This window comes from Rhinatrema bivittatum, chromosome 6 (assembly GCF_901001135.1).
Source record: "Rhinatrema bivittatum chromosome 6, aRhiBiv1.1, whole genome shotgun sequence".
NCBI lineage: Eukaryota > Metazoa > Chordata > Amphibia > Gymnophiona > Rhinatrematidae > Rhinatrema > Rhinatrema bivittatum.
The window spans coordinates 140,318,389-140,336,292 of record NC_042620.1 but is presented as its reverse complement, the minus strand read 5'-3'; the positions used below and the strand labels follow the sequence as shown (position 1 = coordinate 140,336,292).

General features: G+C 42.2%; 1 protein-coding gene across 1 annotated transcript in view; it reads left to right on the top strand.

The window, feature by feature from the left end:
- COL5A2 (collagen type V alpha 2 chain) overlaps positions 1 to 17,904 on the top strand; it is a 333,570-nt gene that overhangs the window by 174,093 nt on the left and 141,573 nt on the right. The window contains exons 7-9 of the mRNA XM_029605983.1: positions 10,364 to 10,459; positions 11,607 to 11,687; positions 14,022 to 14,066. Coding sequence (XP_029461843.1) covers positions 10,364 to 10,459; positions 11,607 to 11,687; positions 14,022 to 14,066 — 222 coding nt within the window. The remainder of the gene's footprint in view (positions 1 to 10,363; positions 10,460 to 11,606; positions 11,688 to 14,021; positions 14,067 to 17,904) is intronic.

Genomic DNA, 17,904 nt, shown 5'->3' with positions numbered 1-17,904 from the left:
AAGGGAAAGGAGTAGGAGAACTGCTGGAGAGGGTAAGTAAAGGTGGCTTTTAAAGTTCATTTTTCTTGATTGACTACCATTTTAATTATTGGGTAGTATGTGATGTGTCTGCTGTTTGAAATATTTTATTGGTATTTGGTAAAGCTTTCAAAATTTGCATGAGTCTTTAATTATTGGATATTCTATTCATCAGCTGTTTTGAAATTATTTTATTAGTATGATTTTACTATTATGATTCATTTATATATCTTGATTTTATTGATTGTTTCATGAGGAATGGTGAAATTTTTGTTTTTCCATTGTTGCACTGTATAGAGTCTGGCGTGATGCGTTTTACAGTTCAGTTGTTGTCTGCACATTTCTATGTATACTTTATGTGGCTTTATTCTGTATTTGGTGAGGGTTTGTGTTCTGCATGCAAAGACTGAGATGAAGCATTCTTTTAATATGTGGTTTCTCTGTAGGGATCTGTAGTAGCTTTAACTTGGCCTGTTCTGTTTTCCTGATAGGAGGTGTATTTATATTTTAGATTCTGGTGTAATATTTGTGGTATTCTTTTTCATAGGTAGGATTGTTATTCTTTGAGTGTTGGCAGATAGTACTGTGATACGGGAGGACCATGCCGAAATATATCACAATAGGTATGATGCCATATGAATTCCAATATGCAAAGTTTTCTTGTTGGCATCACAACAGTGCATGAAATTATCACAATAACATATATATTTTATCTCAGAATGTCACTTTTCATGTAAAATATGTGTTAAATGCAAAATTTTAAATTGTGTATGGGGAGGTGGGGGTAGGGCGCCAGGCTATAAGGTTTGCCTAGGGTGCCTAATACCCTTGCACCGGCCCTGTGTACAGCAGCAACGCTTCACCCCACCCAGGCATAGTTCATCATGTTTCAGGTCCTAGCACGCATGTTAGACTCCTTGGTCTGTGTTTCAAGACAGGTCGGATGGACAGTACGCCCCTGTTGACAGTCGCGTCACATGCTGAGCCTCGTCTTGCCTTGCCTCCTTATCTTTCCCCTATCAACACCACAGCGACCTGACTACCTCCGCTCTGCCAGCCTGTCTTATCCTATCAACTTTCTGCCACTCTGCTTGCTGCCATACACCAGATGACTCACTCAGCTCCTTGTAGTGTTCTTGCCACTATCATGGTTCCTCTCAGTGTGTTTATGCTAGTCTTTCTGCTTGCTATGTTCCCCCTTCATTGTGCTGTAGGATGTTGATGCCACTTGCTTACCACTTTGCCTGTCGTGCTGCCTTCAAGGGTTCATGCAACTGCTATCGGTGCTCTCTTTGGAAGTTGTGCTGTGTTTTTGACACTCTTGCTGCTACTTTGCACCTCTGTTAAAGCACACTATCCACTCCTCGTACCCCTTTGCCCCTTTACAGTGCCTTAGGCTATTCATGCCACTTTGGTGCCACTTTGCCACAGTCTAAGTACCTTGGAGCTCTTTTCTCGTTCTGATGATTTCTCCCCAGAAATTTCATGAGAATTGATAAGAAAACCCCAATTCTGCAGCCAAAAATAGGCTGCAAATACTTCCACCATAGACTTTAATGGGAAAACAAATCAAATGAATTGTTTTTCCCCCCATGAAACGAATGCAACGAATTTGGGTCTTGGCGAAATGAATACAAATTGAAACAAATTTTTTCCTTCTGCACATCCCTATTATATACCACTTCAGAAATTCCCAAGACAAAGTAGAATGTGAACTTGGAGGAGCAAGGTCACCTGAATGGACAGCATCAACTTGGTGTAACAGGTGATTCATTATCCTCCCGCACTGAGGATGAGTCTCCAAGGGCTTGTGCCAAGTAGGGAAGGCTTAGATCGGCTGTCATAGTTGATGATTCAGTCATTAGGAATGTAGATAGCTGGGTGGCTGATGGATGTAGGATCACTTGTTAACTTGCCTGCCTGGTGGCAAATCTCATACATCATTTAGATAGGAATTTAGACAGCGCTGGGGAGGAGCTGGCTGTTGTGGTACATGTCGGCACCAATGACATATGAATGCGTGAGAGAGAAGTTCTGGAAGCAAAATTTGGGATTTTAGGTAGAAAGTTGAAATCCAGAACCTCCAGTGTAGCATTTTTTTTTAAATATTCCCTGTTCTATGCACAGGACCAGAGGCAGGCAGAGCTCCAGAATCTCAATCTGTGGATGAAAAGATGTTGTAGGGAAGAGGGCTTTAGTGTTAGGAAATAGGAAACATATTAGGGAACAGGGAACCTATTCTGAAAGGATGGGGTTCCATCTTAACTGTAAAAAAATCAATCTGCTGGTACTAACCTTTTAAAGAGGATGAAGAGCAGTTTTTAAATTGGAACATTGGGGAAAGCTGACATTCACTCAGCAATGAATGGTTCAGAAGTAGGTATCTTCAAAGGATACTAAAATAACAAGGAGTAGGGCATCCCAATAGGTTCCAATATATGTTCCAATATATGTAAGACATTGATAAGACAGGCTAAGAGAGAATTTGAAAAGAAGTTGGCTGTAGAGGCAAAAACTCACAGTAAAAACTTTTTTAAATATATCCGAAGCAGAAAGCCTGTGAGGGAGTCAGTTGGACCGTTAGATGATCGAGGGGTTAAAGGGGCACTTAGAGAAGATAAGGCCATCGTGGAAAGATTAAATGATTTCTTTGCTTCGGTGTTTACTGAAGAGGATGTTGGGGAGGTACCCGTAATGGAGAAGGTTTTCATGGGTAATGATTCAGATGGACTGAATCAAATCACGGTGAACCTAGAAGATGTGGTAGGCCTGATTGACAAACTGAAGAGTAGTAAATCACCTGGACCGGATGGTATACACCCCAGAGTTCTGAAGGAACTAAAAAATGAAATTTCAGACCTATTAGTAAAAATTTGTAACTTATCATTAAAATCATCCATTGTACCTGAAGACTGGAGGATAGCAAATGTAACCCCAATATTTAAAAAGGGCTCCAGGGGCGATCCGGGAAACTACAGACCGGTTAGCCTGACTTCAGTGCCAGGAAAAATAGTGGAAAGTGTTCTAAACATCAAAATCACAGAACATATAGAAAGACATGGTTTAATGGAACAAAATCAGCATGGCTTTACTCAGGGCAAGTCTTGCCTCACAAATCTGCTTCACTTTTTTGAAGGAGTTAATAAACATGTGGATAAAGGTGAACCGGTAGATATAGTATACTTGGATTTTCAGAAGGCGTTTGACAAAGTTCCTCATGAGGCTTCTAGGAAAAGTAAAAAGTCATGGGATAGGTGGCGATGTCCTTTCGTGGATTGCAAACTGGCTAAAAGACAGGAAACAGAGAGTAGGATTGAATGGGCAATTTTCTCAGTGGAAGGGAGTGGACAGTGGAGTGCCTCAGGGATCTGTATTGGGACCCTTACTGTTCAATATATTTATAAATGATCTGGAAAGAAATACGATGAGTGAGATAATCAAATTTGCAGATGACACAAAATTGTTCAGAGTAGTTAAATCACAAGCAGATTGTGATAAATTGCAGGAAGGCCTTGTGAGACTGGAAAATTGGGCATCCAAATGGCAGATGAAATTTAATGTGGATAAGTGCAAGGTGATGCATATAGGGAAAAATAACCCATGCTCTAATTACACAATGTTGGGTTCCATATTAGGTGCTACAACCCAAGAAAGAGATCTAGGTGTCATAGTGGATAACACATTGAAATCGTCGGTTCAGTGTGCTGCGGCAGTCAAAAAAGCAAACAGAATGTTGGGAATTATTAGAAAAGGAATGATGAATAAAACGGAAAATGTCATAATGCCTCTGTATCGCTCCATGGTGAGACCGCACCTTGAATACTGTGTACAATTCTGGTCGCCGCATCTCAAAAAAGATATAATTGCGATGGAGAAGGTACAGAGAAGGGCTACCAAAATGATAAGGGGAATGGAACAACTCCCCTATGAGGAAAGACTAAAGAGGTTAGGACTTTTCAGCTTGGAGAAGAGACGACTGAGGGGGGATATGATAGAGGTGTTTAAAATCATGAGAGGTCTAGAACGGGTAGATGTGAATCGGTTATTTACTCTTTCGGATAGTAGAAAGACTAGGGGACACTCCATGAAGTTAGCCTGGGGCACATTTAAAACTAATCGGAGAAAGTTCTTTTTTACTCAACGCACAATTAAACTCTGGAATTTGTTGCCAGAGAATGTGGTTCGTGCAGTTAGTATAGCTGTGTTTAAAAAAGGATTGGATAAGTTCTTGGAGGAGAAGTCCATTACCTGCTATTAAGTTCACTTAGAGAATAGCCACTGCCTTTAGCAATGGTTACATGGAATAGACTTAGTTTTTTGGGTACTTGCCAGGTTCTTATGACTTGGATTGGCCACTGTTGGAAACAGGATGCTGGGCTTGATGGACCCTTGGTCTGACCCAGTATGGCATTTTCTAATGTTCTTATCTTATGTAGCTATTTGCCTATAAGTAAAGAACAGTTTGAGTTAAAAGATTCCACATTATCCCTGTCAACTGCTAAAAACTTTGTATATAAAAATAAAAAATGTACCTTGAAATGCTTGCAGCTAATACTAGAAATCTAAAAAGTAAGATGGGAGACTGTATAGCACTGAATGAAGGGTAGACTTAATTTGCATCTCAGAGACTTGGTGGAGGAGGATTACCAATGGGAAAATGCTGGATCAACTTGGTGTGTGTGTGGGGGGGGAGGGGTGTCACTTTGTTAGGGATGGCATAGAGTTCAATAGAATAAAGAACCTACAGGAAACAAAATGCACAGTAGAATCTTTATGGGTGGAAATTCAATGTGTGATGGGGAAGAGTATAGTGATAGGGATATACTCCCACCCACCTGGCCAAATTGAACAGATGAACGATGAAGTGCTAATGGAAATTAGGGAACCCAACACATTTGGCAGCACAGTAATAATGAGAGATTTCTATTACTTCAATATTGACTAGGTAAATGTCACATCAGGACATGCTAGGGAGGTAAAGTTTTAGATGAAATAAGCAACTGCTTCTTGGAGTAGCTAGTCTGTCACCCAAAGAGAAGGGGAGCCATTGTAGATGTAATTCTAAGTGGAATGCAGGATTTGGTGCAAGAGGTAACAGTAGTGAGGCTGCTCGGCAACATATTCATAATGTGATGAAATTTGAGTTAATGACTGGATGGAGAAAATTAAGTAAATTTACTGCTCTAGCACTTAACTTTCAAAAGGGAGACTTTGATAAAATGAGTAGGGATGTGCAGGCAAAAAGTTTTCGTTGCGTACGTGATCCGTATTCGTGGGGGGTCAATTCCGTTTCATGCGGAAGTATGGAGAATTCAATAAGTTGTCGATCTGTAAATACGTTACTACTAAATTAACTACAACCCCCCACCCTCCTGACCCCCCCCCCAAGACTTACCAAAACTCCCTGGTGGTCCAGCGGTGGGGTCCGGGAACTCACTCAGACCCTCTGTGCTAGTTTCATCACGGCGCCGATAGCCTTTGTCACAGGGGCTACCGGTGCCATTGGTCAGCCCCTGTCACATGGCCATCGGTGCCATCTTGTGCTCCTACCATGTGACAGGGGCTGACCAATGGCACCAGTAGCCCCTGTGACATTGTATGGGCAAAGGCTATCGGCACCATTTTGAGTCCTGGCGTCGGATGGCAGGTCGCTCTGGGACCCCCATTGGACCCAAAGGGACTTTTGGCCAGCTTGGGGGGGCCTCCTGACCCCCACAAGACTTGTCAAAAGTCCAGCGGGGTCCGGGAGCGATTGGCGCCATTTTGAGTATTGGCGGGACGGCGATTTTGAGTCTCAAAATGGCGGCGATCGGCGCCATTTTGAGTATTGGGATCGGACGGCCGGCGTGAAAGGAGGTCGCTCCCGGACCCCCGCTGGACTTTTGGCAAGTCATGTGGGGGTCAGGAGTCCCCCCCAAGCTGGCCAAAAGTCCCTGTGGGTCCAACGGGGGTCCGGAGTGACCTGCCGTCCGACGCCAGGACTCAAAATGGCGCCGATAGCCTTTGCCCATACTGTGTCACAGGGGCTACCGGTGCCATTGGTCAGCCCCTGTCACATGGTAGGAGCACAAGATGGCGCCGATGGCCATGTGACAGGGGCTGACCAATGGCACCGGTAGCCCCTGTGACAAAGGCTATCGGCACCGTGATGAAACTAGCACCGAGGGTCTGAGTGAGTTCCCGGACCCCACCGCTGGACCACCAGGGAGTTTTGGTAAGTCTTGGGGGGGGGGGATCAGGAGGGTGGGGGGGTTTAAATTTTTATTTAGGCCGAATTAAACAGAAATCTGTTTAATACGTGGGGAGTTGCGATGCGTTTCGCCTCCCCACGTATTTAACAGATAGCAAAAAATAAGTTGCGGATTACAAATACGTGGAAAACGGATGCACACCTCTAAAAGTGAGGAAAATAAAAAAAACTAAAAGGTGCAGCTACAAAGGTAAAGAGTTTATTTATATCAGGTATGGACAATGTTTAAGAATCCCATCTTGTAAGGCCAGACCAGATGTATTCCATGCATTAGAAATGGCAGAAAGAAGGCCAAATTATTTCCAGCATGGCTAAAAGATGAAGTGAAAGAGGCTATTTTAGTGAAAAGAACTTCTTTCAAAAACTGAAAAAAGGATCAAACTGAAGAAAATAGGAAAAAGCATGAGCATTAGCAAGTTAGATATAAAACATTGATAAGATAGGCAAAAAAAAGAATTTGCAAAGAAGCTGGCCACAGAGACAAAAACTCATAATAAAACCTTTTTTAAATATATGCGAAGCAAGAAGCCTGTAAGAGTCTATTGTACTGTTAGATAATCAAGGGCTAAAAGGAGAACATAAGGAAGACAAGGTCATAGTAGAAAGACTAAATTAATTCTTTGCTTTGGTGTTTAATGAAGAGGATGTTAGGGAGATACAAGTACCGGAAAAGGTATTTAATGGTGATTATTTGGAAGTACTGACATGAATCACGGTAAACCTGTATGATGTAATAGGGCAGATTGACAAACTAAAGAGTAGCAAATCACCTGGACACCAGAGTTCTGAAAAAACTAAAAAATAAATATGTAGATCTATTACTAGTAATTTGTAACCTATCATTAAAATTATCTATTGTATTTGAAGATTGGTGGATGATCAATGTGATGCTGAACTTTAAAAAGGCTCCAGGGGTGATCTGGGAAAATATAGGTGAGCCTGACTTTAGTGCGAGAAAAACTGCAGAAACTATTCTAAAGAATATCACAGAACATAGAGAAAGGCATTGTTTAATGGGGCACAGCCTGCATGGATTTACACAAGGGAAGCCCTGCCTTACCAATCTGCTACCATTTTTTGAAGGGGTTACTAAACATGTGGATAATGATGATCCAGTAGATATGGTGAATTTTGATTTTCAGAAGCTGTTTGACAAAGTCCCCCATGTGAGACTCCTGAGAAAAATAAAAAGTCATGGGATAGGAGGTAATGTCCTAGTGTGTATTGCAAACTGGTTAAAAGATAGGAAACAGAGAGTAGGAATAAATGGTCCATTTTCTCAATGGAGAAAGATTTGCCTACATTGGATTTTACCTATCTCATGCATATTCATTATGAGGATCCTGAAAACCTGGCTGTTTAGGTGTGCCTCCAGGTGAAGGATGGGAAACACTGCTTTATGTAAAAGTGGCTACATTTATTGTCAGTTTTTCAGATAGTGGATTTTGAGTCATGATGGGATGGCAGTATTCCAGTATAGAGAGAGCCATAATTTTTTGAATGAATCCAATTGTCTTTGAATCAAGAATGAGTGAATTAACTTGATTCAGATATGATATAAAGCCGCCAACTTGCTGGGAATGGGAACTATGAATCACAACTGTACTACTGTAGTTTCAGTTTGCGTTTATCCATGTAGGCAAAGGAAGTGAGTCTCCCAGGCCTGTATATTCTCCTTTCTGCAATTGTAGGTTATAATCATTATACAGTTGTACATCTTTAGCATAATTATTCTTGCTCTTTCATCTGCACTGTATCTACCAATTACAATCCCTTTGAAAAAAGCATGCTGATTTTACTTAAGTTATTCTAAAATCATACCTTTATTAAACTAAAGGAGAGTTTCTTGGTTTATAGAAAAGGCACTGCACATCAAATGTTGGTAAATTCTAGATCACCTACCTTGCATGCTGTGAGGATATTTGACAGTTCCGATACTATAGTTATCTGTAATGCTTTTCTCACTGTTTTTGAGGCCCCCAAAATTTTCATGTGTAATTTATATATATTTGGTAACCATTTTGTTTTTAGATGATAGAGTTCTTCACTGAGGGATTAATATGTACCTCATTCTTTTCTAAAAGGTTCTTTTTGCAGCCTTTTTAAAGTTGGTATTTGTACCTGCGTGCACAGGTTTTGATACTCAAGCGGCTATTAAAATAAAGTTATGGCTTCTACTCACAGGTTCACTTTCAAAGGTTCTTCGTCAATGGGCCTAGTATTGTGCACACACAAAGTTACATCTGCTCGAAGCAATACGTAACTTGTGCATGGTAACTTACATGCATACTTTCAAAAATACAAAAGTATGCATGTAAATCATATCCTTGGCCCAACTCTGCTGCTGGAATGCTTATTCCTGATGGGCTGGATTTTAAAAAGGTTACGCACCCTGGGCCTATTTTCAAAAGGCCTGGCGACGCGTGTAAAGCCCCGGGACACGTGTAAGTCCTGGGGCTTTACCAAAGGGGAGGGAAGAGGGTGGGGTCAGAGACTCCAGGAACAGCGGCCATTTGCTGCTGGGCTTGCACGCCGGCAGTTGGCCGGCGTGTGCAACTTGCACCTTCCCAAAGGCAGGCACAAAAGGTAAATAAAAATTTTTTGGGAGGTTAGAGTAGGGTTAAGGGGAAGGGAAGTTCCCTTCCAGGCTGCGCCGATTTCAGAGCGGCCTGGGAGGGAACGAGGGAAGGCAGCGCATCTCGGTGCATGGAAGGTGCATAACTGTGCACCTCCTTGCATGCGCCGACTCTTGATATTATAACATGCACGCGCCTGTGCGCGCATGTTATAAAATTGGGCATACATGTGCGCACGCTGGTAGCACGTGCACATGTAGGCCGTGCGCGCTTCTTTTAAAATCTACCCCAATGTGTGTACAAGTACATGTGAAACTGAGTGGCATGTGTACTTTTGCCTGCTCTGGGCTCATTTGATTTTCAAAGCACTAGTTATGTGCATAAACCAAGGTTGAATGCACACAAGTTGGTTTAAAAATGCTTAAGGCCTAATTCATGAAGGTCTTTTCTCACACAGAATGAAAAAAAAATCAATTTGAAATATTGTCTGTCTCAAGAACAATTCTCTTTTAGGTCAGGAGATATGTTTGATTGTTAACAAATCTAGGCCTAGATTTATCAAAATGCAGTAAATATCACATGCAAAAAGAGAGAAAAAGTCACTTTCTCTCAATCTATCTACAAGGCTTATGTAGTAGTTAGCTATTTATGCTACTATAGGAGGCCCACCTAGTAACTCAAGGTGAGGTTTAGGTAGTAGTGTAGGGGTTAGGGGCCACTTTTACATGCAGAGTGAGACGTTCGAACATAACAGTGCACTCTTGTGAAGATCTGATGCCTTTCGGAGTGAGGAAACTCACACAGTGATTAGATTTGTATAATATTCTCTCAACCTAGCTTGATGGACTCTACCTGGGTAACATCAAGCTACATTGAGAGAACATTGTACAAATCTCATCGTTGTGTGAGTTTCCACACTCCGAAAGACATCAGATCTTCACAAGAGTGCACTGTTCTGTGGTACATCTCACTCTGCATGTCAAAGTGACCCCTAACCCCCTACACTACTACCTAAACCTCACCTCGAGTAACTAGGTGGGCCTCCTATAGTAGCATAAATAGCTGCTTACTATGGTGCCACCCCCAGAGGCTCTTTCTCTCTCTCTCTCCCTCCCCTCCCCCCCTCCCCACATCGGAGGCCCTCCCCCAGCCTAAAAATGCCCAAAACAGAATTTGCCAAAAAAAAAAAAATCATAAATTGTGTTATGGGCATATCACATGACATCACACAGCTTAACGCTATTGAAAAAGGTGTAATCACTTTCAGCATTAAAACTGTGCGATATTATGCGTTATGGCTTCATATTTTGCAAAGCCAGCCCACTTTTATAAAATTCCTGCCCCTAACTCCTCTCCAATCCCTCCCCTTTTAAAAATTTGCATCGCACCATGCGTTATGGTGCTTTTCGCATGCCTTAAGGCGTTTTTCACACGCGAAAATGCCATAACACGAGTTAATAGATGATCCTGCTAGTTTGGCATATATATATATCTTATTACATGTTAATTTTTATTTTAGGGTGCCCGTGGCCCTCCTGGTCTTGATGGTGAACCTGGTATTCCAGGTCAGCCCGGTGATCCTGGCCCGCCAGGAAACCCATCGCATCCTGGTCAGGTATGTGTTAAATGAAGCTCTAGATTGGATTATGAAGCATACTGAATTACACATTATCTTCTGCTCTGTCACACATGCAGACGTGCACAGATACTCTGTGCTAGAATACCTTTATAGAGCTATATTCAGCCACTGTCTGACTAGCATAGTTAGCCGGATAAGCTTATGCGGTTAACTTTGCAGGGATATTTAGCAATGTGGTTTATGTAGCTTTAAAGTTATCCAGCTGTATTAGCTGGATAGCTGGCTTTGCTCCTGAACATTCCCACCCCACTCTCGAGTTAGCTGCATAATTTATTATCTGAATAAAAAGTTATCCAGCTAACCAAGAGCGTCATTGTGGCTAGATTTTCAAATCCTGCCATTTGTCTGACTGGGTCCAAATTTATCTAGACAAATGGCACTGAAATTAGACCTCCAATTCTTTCTTCTTAAAGAATGTAAAAAAACGCTAACGTTGTAAGGTGCCATTCTAACAATATGATTCTAGACTTTATTATTATTTTCATTATGTCAGATTGCATTTTTGCTACTCTAGATGATAATTAAGCAAATTATGCACAATATGGAATGGCTAAATGAGTATAATGTTTGCTTTGATCTAGAGTTGTGATTGAACCACCTATTTTAACATGTAGGGCAAGGTGTACTAAAATATTTCCCATTTTGTGTACTAAAAATGATTTAATACACCTGGCTCTCAATATTCTTACATATCTAGCTGTTAAATAATAAAGAAAGAGTTCAATTATTAATATATTTTTAAATTTTCTTTGAAGTAGTGAAAGGTCATATAAAGTCATTTTTCCCATGTGTAACAGTGTGCTTTAGCTTGGTAAAAACGTGCTGAAACCTCACTGAAATTCCAAAGTAGATGAGGAGTCAGAATGTATCACAGTAAGGCAGTAGGCCTGTTGTAAAACACTGAAAACGAGTAGATGGGCATGCTTGAATAAATTTGTTTACTCCGATCCATCTACTCGTTTTCATTGTTAACAGCCACCTTGGATCGGCTACCGGTTTGTTTTCTTGGACCCTGTTGTAAAACACTCCATTTCTACAATGTGCTCAAGCAGAAAATAGAAAGTAACAGAATGCATATTAATTGATTTCTAATCATCACTTTTAAAATGATTATTTTTTATAGCCATTTTCATCACAGATGCAAGGAGGTTTTGATGAGAAATCTGGGCTTGGCTCTCAAGTGGGAATGATGCCTGGTTCAGTGGTAAGAGAATGTAAACTGCATCTATGAATTTATTCATATAAAAGCAAATACGTTTACACATACTGAAAAACCACGGTAATTACAGGTCACTAAGAGCCAGATTTTATAACATGCGTGCGGGCGTAAATTTGTGTGCGCAACCCGGCGCATGTTATAAAATCCAGGGCTGGCGCGCGCAAGGGGGTGCGCACTTGTGCACCTTGCGCGTGCGGAGCACTAGGGGAGCCCCGATGGCTTTCCCTGTTCCCTCCGAGGCCGCTCCGAAATCGGAGCAACCTCGGAGGGAACTTTCCTTCCATCCCCCCACCTTTATTTTGTGATTTACGCCTGCCTCTGGGCAGGCGTAACTTGCGCGCGCCGGCCAGTTCGAACCCCAGGCTGCTGTGCCGGAGGCCTCTGTCCTGCCCCCAGACCAGCTTCCCGCCCCGCTCGGCAAGCGCAGGAGCATGTTTTCGGGGTTACACGCGTAACCCTTTGAAAATCTGCCCCTAATTGTACATTTATACAGAGGCGTACCTAGAGTATTTGGCATCTGGGGCAGATACTTCTTTGGCACCCCTCCCAATATATAATTTTAAAATTTCCTAAACATCGATAAAATATTTCAAAATAGCAGACACATCAAATAGTACCCAGTTTTAAAAATCTCCAACTTTCCATATCATTCTAAGATTGTTGTAGACTGAGGGCACTCACACACACACAATATGCTCCCTCTCTCTCATACATACACACATACATGCTTGATGAGAGACAGAGGGAGCACGTGTGTGTGTGAGAGAGACAGGAGTGTTGTGATCTTCCTGCACGCAGTGCCCTAACCCTGATACCTGGAGTGTTGTGATCTTCCTGCATGCAGTGCCGTATCCCTGCTCAGTGCAGGAAGATCACAACACCCCCGGTATCAGGGTTAGGGCACTGCGTGCAGGAAGATCACAACACCCCTGGTATTAGGGATAGGGCACTGCATGCAGGAAGATCACAACACCCCTGGTATCAGGGATATGGCACTGAGTGCAGGAAGATCACAACACTCCCGGTATCAGGGATAGGGCACTGCGTGCAGGAAGATGACAACACTCCCAGTATCAGGGATACGGCACTGCATGCAGGAAGATCACAACACTCCCGGTATCAGGGATAGGGCACAAGTTCTAGTCACATTGAATGATCACATTACTTTTTTTGTCAAGCTACCAACCGTTTCCATTTCCCATCCCCCCAACCATCACCTCAGTGTGAACCTTGGTAACATCAATAAATAAGAGGGCAGCCAGCCAATAGGAATACATATTCATTCCTAAACTGACCTTAACTGACCTGAAAAGTGTCAATTTGTATCATTTTCTGTTAGTGCGCACTAACCCGATTAACGATTTTTTAACGATAAATCGTTAGAATTCCTATTGTATCGTATTCTTTAACAATTTAAGACTATTTTAAAATTATCGGATGATAATTTTAATCGTTGAAAAACGATTCACATCCCTACCAATTATCCAACTTACAATGCATGTTTCGACTTTAAAATACCCCAGCATTTCCCAACAGGCTCATATCGGTATGCTGATGACCATGAGGCCTGGTGAGGTGATGTCAAGAAAAGTGACAGGAAATTCCTCTCTTGAAAAATCATGTCGGTGCAATGACCTCTGGGCATGCTTGCACGTACCTCTTCAGACAAAACAATAAGTAATGCTTTAAATTTTGTATATACTGCTTTACAGTATTACTTATTACTAAATTTCAATTTATATTGATGAAAACCCTAATGCTGGAACCAGTCCCCTCTTTATAACGCTGTACTCTTGTGACAACGTTTCGACTTAAGACACTGTTTTCAGGTATCAGTTGTGTCTTCAGCCTGACTTCCTGTATTCTGGTGATCAGAGTTTTCAGCTGCCTATTTCCAGTGTCTGATCAGTCTTGGAACTCTGTACATGCCCTTCACTACAGGAGGAATACGTAGTGGCAAAGAGTGGAATGGAAACCTCTTCGTTAGCTCAAGTTACCCAACTGATAGCATAAATTAGTACTTAGTGGACCAAGCATATTTTAAAAATTTACTGAAGATATATAAAACAAAGAAACCTCAGTTTCAGTTTCAGTGTGGGAGATGAGTTGTGACAGATCAGTGTTTAAGGAAACTGCACATTGGGAGATGGACCTCTGTAGTGAAAATACCCATTGTCCTTGAAATAAAGTATGCTGTGTCAACTAGATAGAGTTTGAGACAATTTAAAATGATGCACAGGTGATGTATTTAATTTAATAATTGATTTAAAGAGTAATTATATATATTGACAATAAAAATGTCATGCGTTTCTTTTCAAGGGTCAAGTGGGACCAAGAGGACCCCAAGGTATTCCAGGACAACAAGTAAGTGATGTCATGAAATGGTATGGGAGTGGGAGCAATATTCCAAAGTCTAAATGTGTGTGTTCCTGCCTAAAAATGTGGTTTGGAAATTGCACCTCCCAGCATGCAGGTGAAACTGTGCACTTGTTTCACAGCCTGTGTACACTTACTGGCATGAAAAAGCAGGCGGAAGGAGGGAAAACATGCATGGTGATTTGCATATTTCCTGATTCCTTCTTTGCACATGCTCTCAAGCAGGTGCAAAACACCTGGGTATGAAAGTACTGGCATTGGGTGCACCACTGTAATTTTCAAAGGGAAACCGTATGGAGTTTCAAAATTGCCCTTCCAGTGCAAACACCCCAGGTACTTTTGCTGGATGGGTTTTGCACCAACCATCAAAGCAAAAGTATATGCCTAGGGAGGATAACTTGCAAAACTGCTAGTGTGCGCCCATATGCGCATGTATATGGATGCACAGTAATTTACTACTGTATTTTATAATCTGTGTGCAAATAATATTTGCAAGTTATAAAATATGAGTACTTATGTGCACATATATGTTTACATAGCTAAAAACCATGAGCTGCGCCAGTTCGGACTTATCTGGATAAAGTAGCATTTTATAGCCTTAATGGACAATGAAGGCTCTGCCATTACTTAGCTGGATACATTGGAATGTATCCGGATAAGTGCCTCTACTTATCTGAGTTAGTTCAAATTTGTCCATCTAAGTAGCGGGAAAGGCACTACTTAGCTGAAAAAGTTCGAAATTACCCGGTTAAGTGTGCACAACTCATATAACCATGCTGTTTGTCCTTCCAGTTTGACCAGGATACGTGTGTAGATTTTAATCACATTCATTTGATGCTTTCCCCCTCATAAGCTGGCTTTTGCAAGCAAAAGTCAGGGTATTTTTTAACATGTGTGCAGCAATGAAATAACCAGTTTTACCAATTAGTCTACCAGTTCACCCAGTGCATCTGCAGCTCGTGAAGACCCTCCTGGCTCTTCATTCTGAAGTCCCCCCAGTGCAGCCAGACCCTCTATCCTATCATTTTTTTCAATTTTACACTGTTTATAATCACTTCTATCTGACATTCAGCAGAAAAGTCTTACATGTATCATTTTCACAGGTTTTAAAATAGCAATTTACACGCCTACGTTTTGGTCCTTCCCTGGAACTCCCCGGCCCGCCCCTTTTCTGTTTGTGCAGTTTTTCTCACAATGCCTGATGTATGTATGTTACCATTTAAAACATGTTTAAAATATAAGCATTCTGCTATTGGATCATCATATTAAGCAGTCCCGGTCACAAATCTTCATTACTTTTCATATAATCATAGATCCTGTTTCATTATTTTTTTATTTCTATGCAAATAAAATTGTTAGCCAACTTATCTTTTAGTGATTGCTTGCTCTATTGTAATCCCAAAAAATCCTGACATGCAGCGTGTTTTGAAAACATATTCTGCATCAGGGGATTATCATAATACACGACTTTTCATCAATGGTTAGGAGCAAACTGAGCAAAAAGGACGCTCCTGACGACTGATGAGAAAGATATGTATTATGACAATCCCCTGATGCAGAATATGTTTTCGAAACTTGGTGCATGTCAGGATATTTTGGATTACAAAAGAACAAGCAATCACTAAAAGATAAGTTGGCTAACAATTTTATTTGCAAAAAAATAATGAAACAGGACCTATGATTTATATGAAAAGCAATGAAGGTCTGAGACCGGAAGTGCTTAATATGATGGTCCAGTAGTAGAATGCTTATATTTTAGATCTTGTTTGGGCATTGGTTGTGCAGGTATAAATACATAATTTTGATTGACTCCATCATGACAGCCATTTAAAAATATCACATATACACATGTGTGTGCCATTTTACACACACACGGGCTCATTTTTGCATGCACATAGTTGGAAAATCTACCTCATAGTTTTTTGCTTTGGTTATTGCCGCAGAAAAAGGAGCTGCCGAGATTTGTGCCTGTTTATTCTGCAGGTACTTCTTCTGGCGCAAAACAATGTACATAGTTTTAAAATTCACAAACTGTGCACATTGTTGCTTCCTCTAACTTTGTCCTGGCCCTGGGACCACCTCCATAGCATGCAGGTAAAAGTATGTGAGAATTGTTTGACGATGCATGTTGTACTTTTACTTGTATAGAGGGTGGTCAAGTTTCAAATAGCCCCCTTCTGCGGGTAAAACACTGTTGTTGCCTCCCCTGACCTGACCCCACCCTGGGAACATCTGTGCAATTAGGGGCGGATTTTAAAAGGCGCGCGAATAGCCTACTTTTGTTTGCGCTCCAGGCGCAAACAAAAGTACGCTGGATTTTAGTAGATACGCGCGGAGCCGCGCGTATCTGCTAAAAACCTGGATCAGCGCGCGCAAGGCTATGGATTTTGTATAGCCGGCGCGCGCCGAGCCGCGCAGCCTACCCCCGTTCCCTCCAAGGCCCCTCCGAAATCGGAGCGGCCTCGGAGGGAACTTTCCTTTGCCCTCCCCTCACCTTCCCCTCCCTTCCCCTACCTAACCCACCCGCCCGGCCCTGTCTAAACCCCCCCTTACCTTTGTTGGGGGATTTACGCCTCCCGGAGGGAGGCGTAAATCCCCGCGCGCCAGCGGGCCTCCTGCGCGCTGGGCCGCGACCTGGGGGCGGGTACGGAGGGCGCGGCCACGCCCCCGTACCGCCCCGGGCCGTAGCCACGCCCCCGTACCCGCCCCCAAAACGCTGCTGACACGCCCCCGAAACGCCACGACGACCGGGCCCGCCCCCCGACATGCCCCCGACACACCCCCTCGGAGAACCCCGGGACTTGCGCGAGTCCCGGGGCTCTGCGCGCGCCGGGAGGCCTATGTAAAATAGGCTTCCCGGCGCGCAGGGGCCCTGCTCGCGTAAATCCGCCCGGTTTTGGGCGGATTTACGCGAGCAGGGCTCTGAAAATCCGCCCCTAAGTGCACGCATTGTGGAATAATACATATATTTTCACCTGTAGTTTTCAAAAAGCCCATTTCAGTGGGTAAAATGCTGTTTTACCTGCAAAAAAAGGCTTTGCATATTGGCCTCACACTGTATAACTGGAAACATGTTGAGGGCAATAATCCAAGCCATTTCCACAAGTAAAACAACATTTCACCCACAGAATTGGGTTTTTGAAACTTGTCTATTCTTTATGCAAGTAACAGTAGGTACATTGTTCTACAACGTGTGTGCTTTTATCCTCATTCTGTGAAGGCATTCCCAGTGACAGGCTTAGGTCAGAGGGGGCAATAACTCACTAGTTTTGGATTTCCAAAACTACACACGTTGTTTTTGCTCAGAAAACGTACCCATGGATAAAGCAGGTCCAAATCTCTGCAGGAACTTTTTCCCAGGACAATTATCCAAGCAAAACTACTCGTGCAATTTTGCTTTGATTTTTGGTGCAATCCACTTGGCTAAAAAGTACTTGTGAAGTCTGTGCCAAGGCGGGCAGTTTGATTGTTGTTCCCTTTGCAAATTTATTTAAAACAAAAGAAATGTAGCCTGAGTTTGTGTATTCACATATTTCCTCTGCCTGCATCTGAAGATGGGACCATATAAGGTCTCCAAAGCTGATATACAGTATCTCTGTATAACTTTTATGTTCATACAATGAAAGTACACATTGTCCTTGAAATGCTGTAGGAATCTGCATTACCTATAAGGCACATAATGTCAAGTAAACACATCACAAGGTATCACAAACTGTAGAGAATCTAGGGGTTTTTTTTTCCCCCCCAGGATCAGATCTGCTCCTTGAATCCTAATTCCTCATGAATAATAGAAAATCTATTGTAGGATGCACACAGTTTTTTTTTC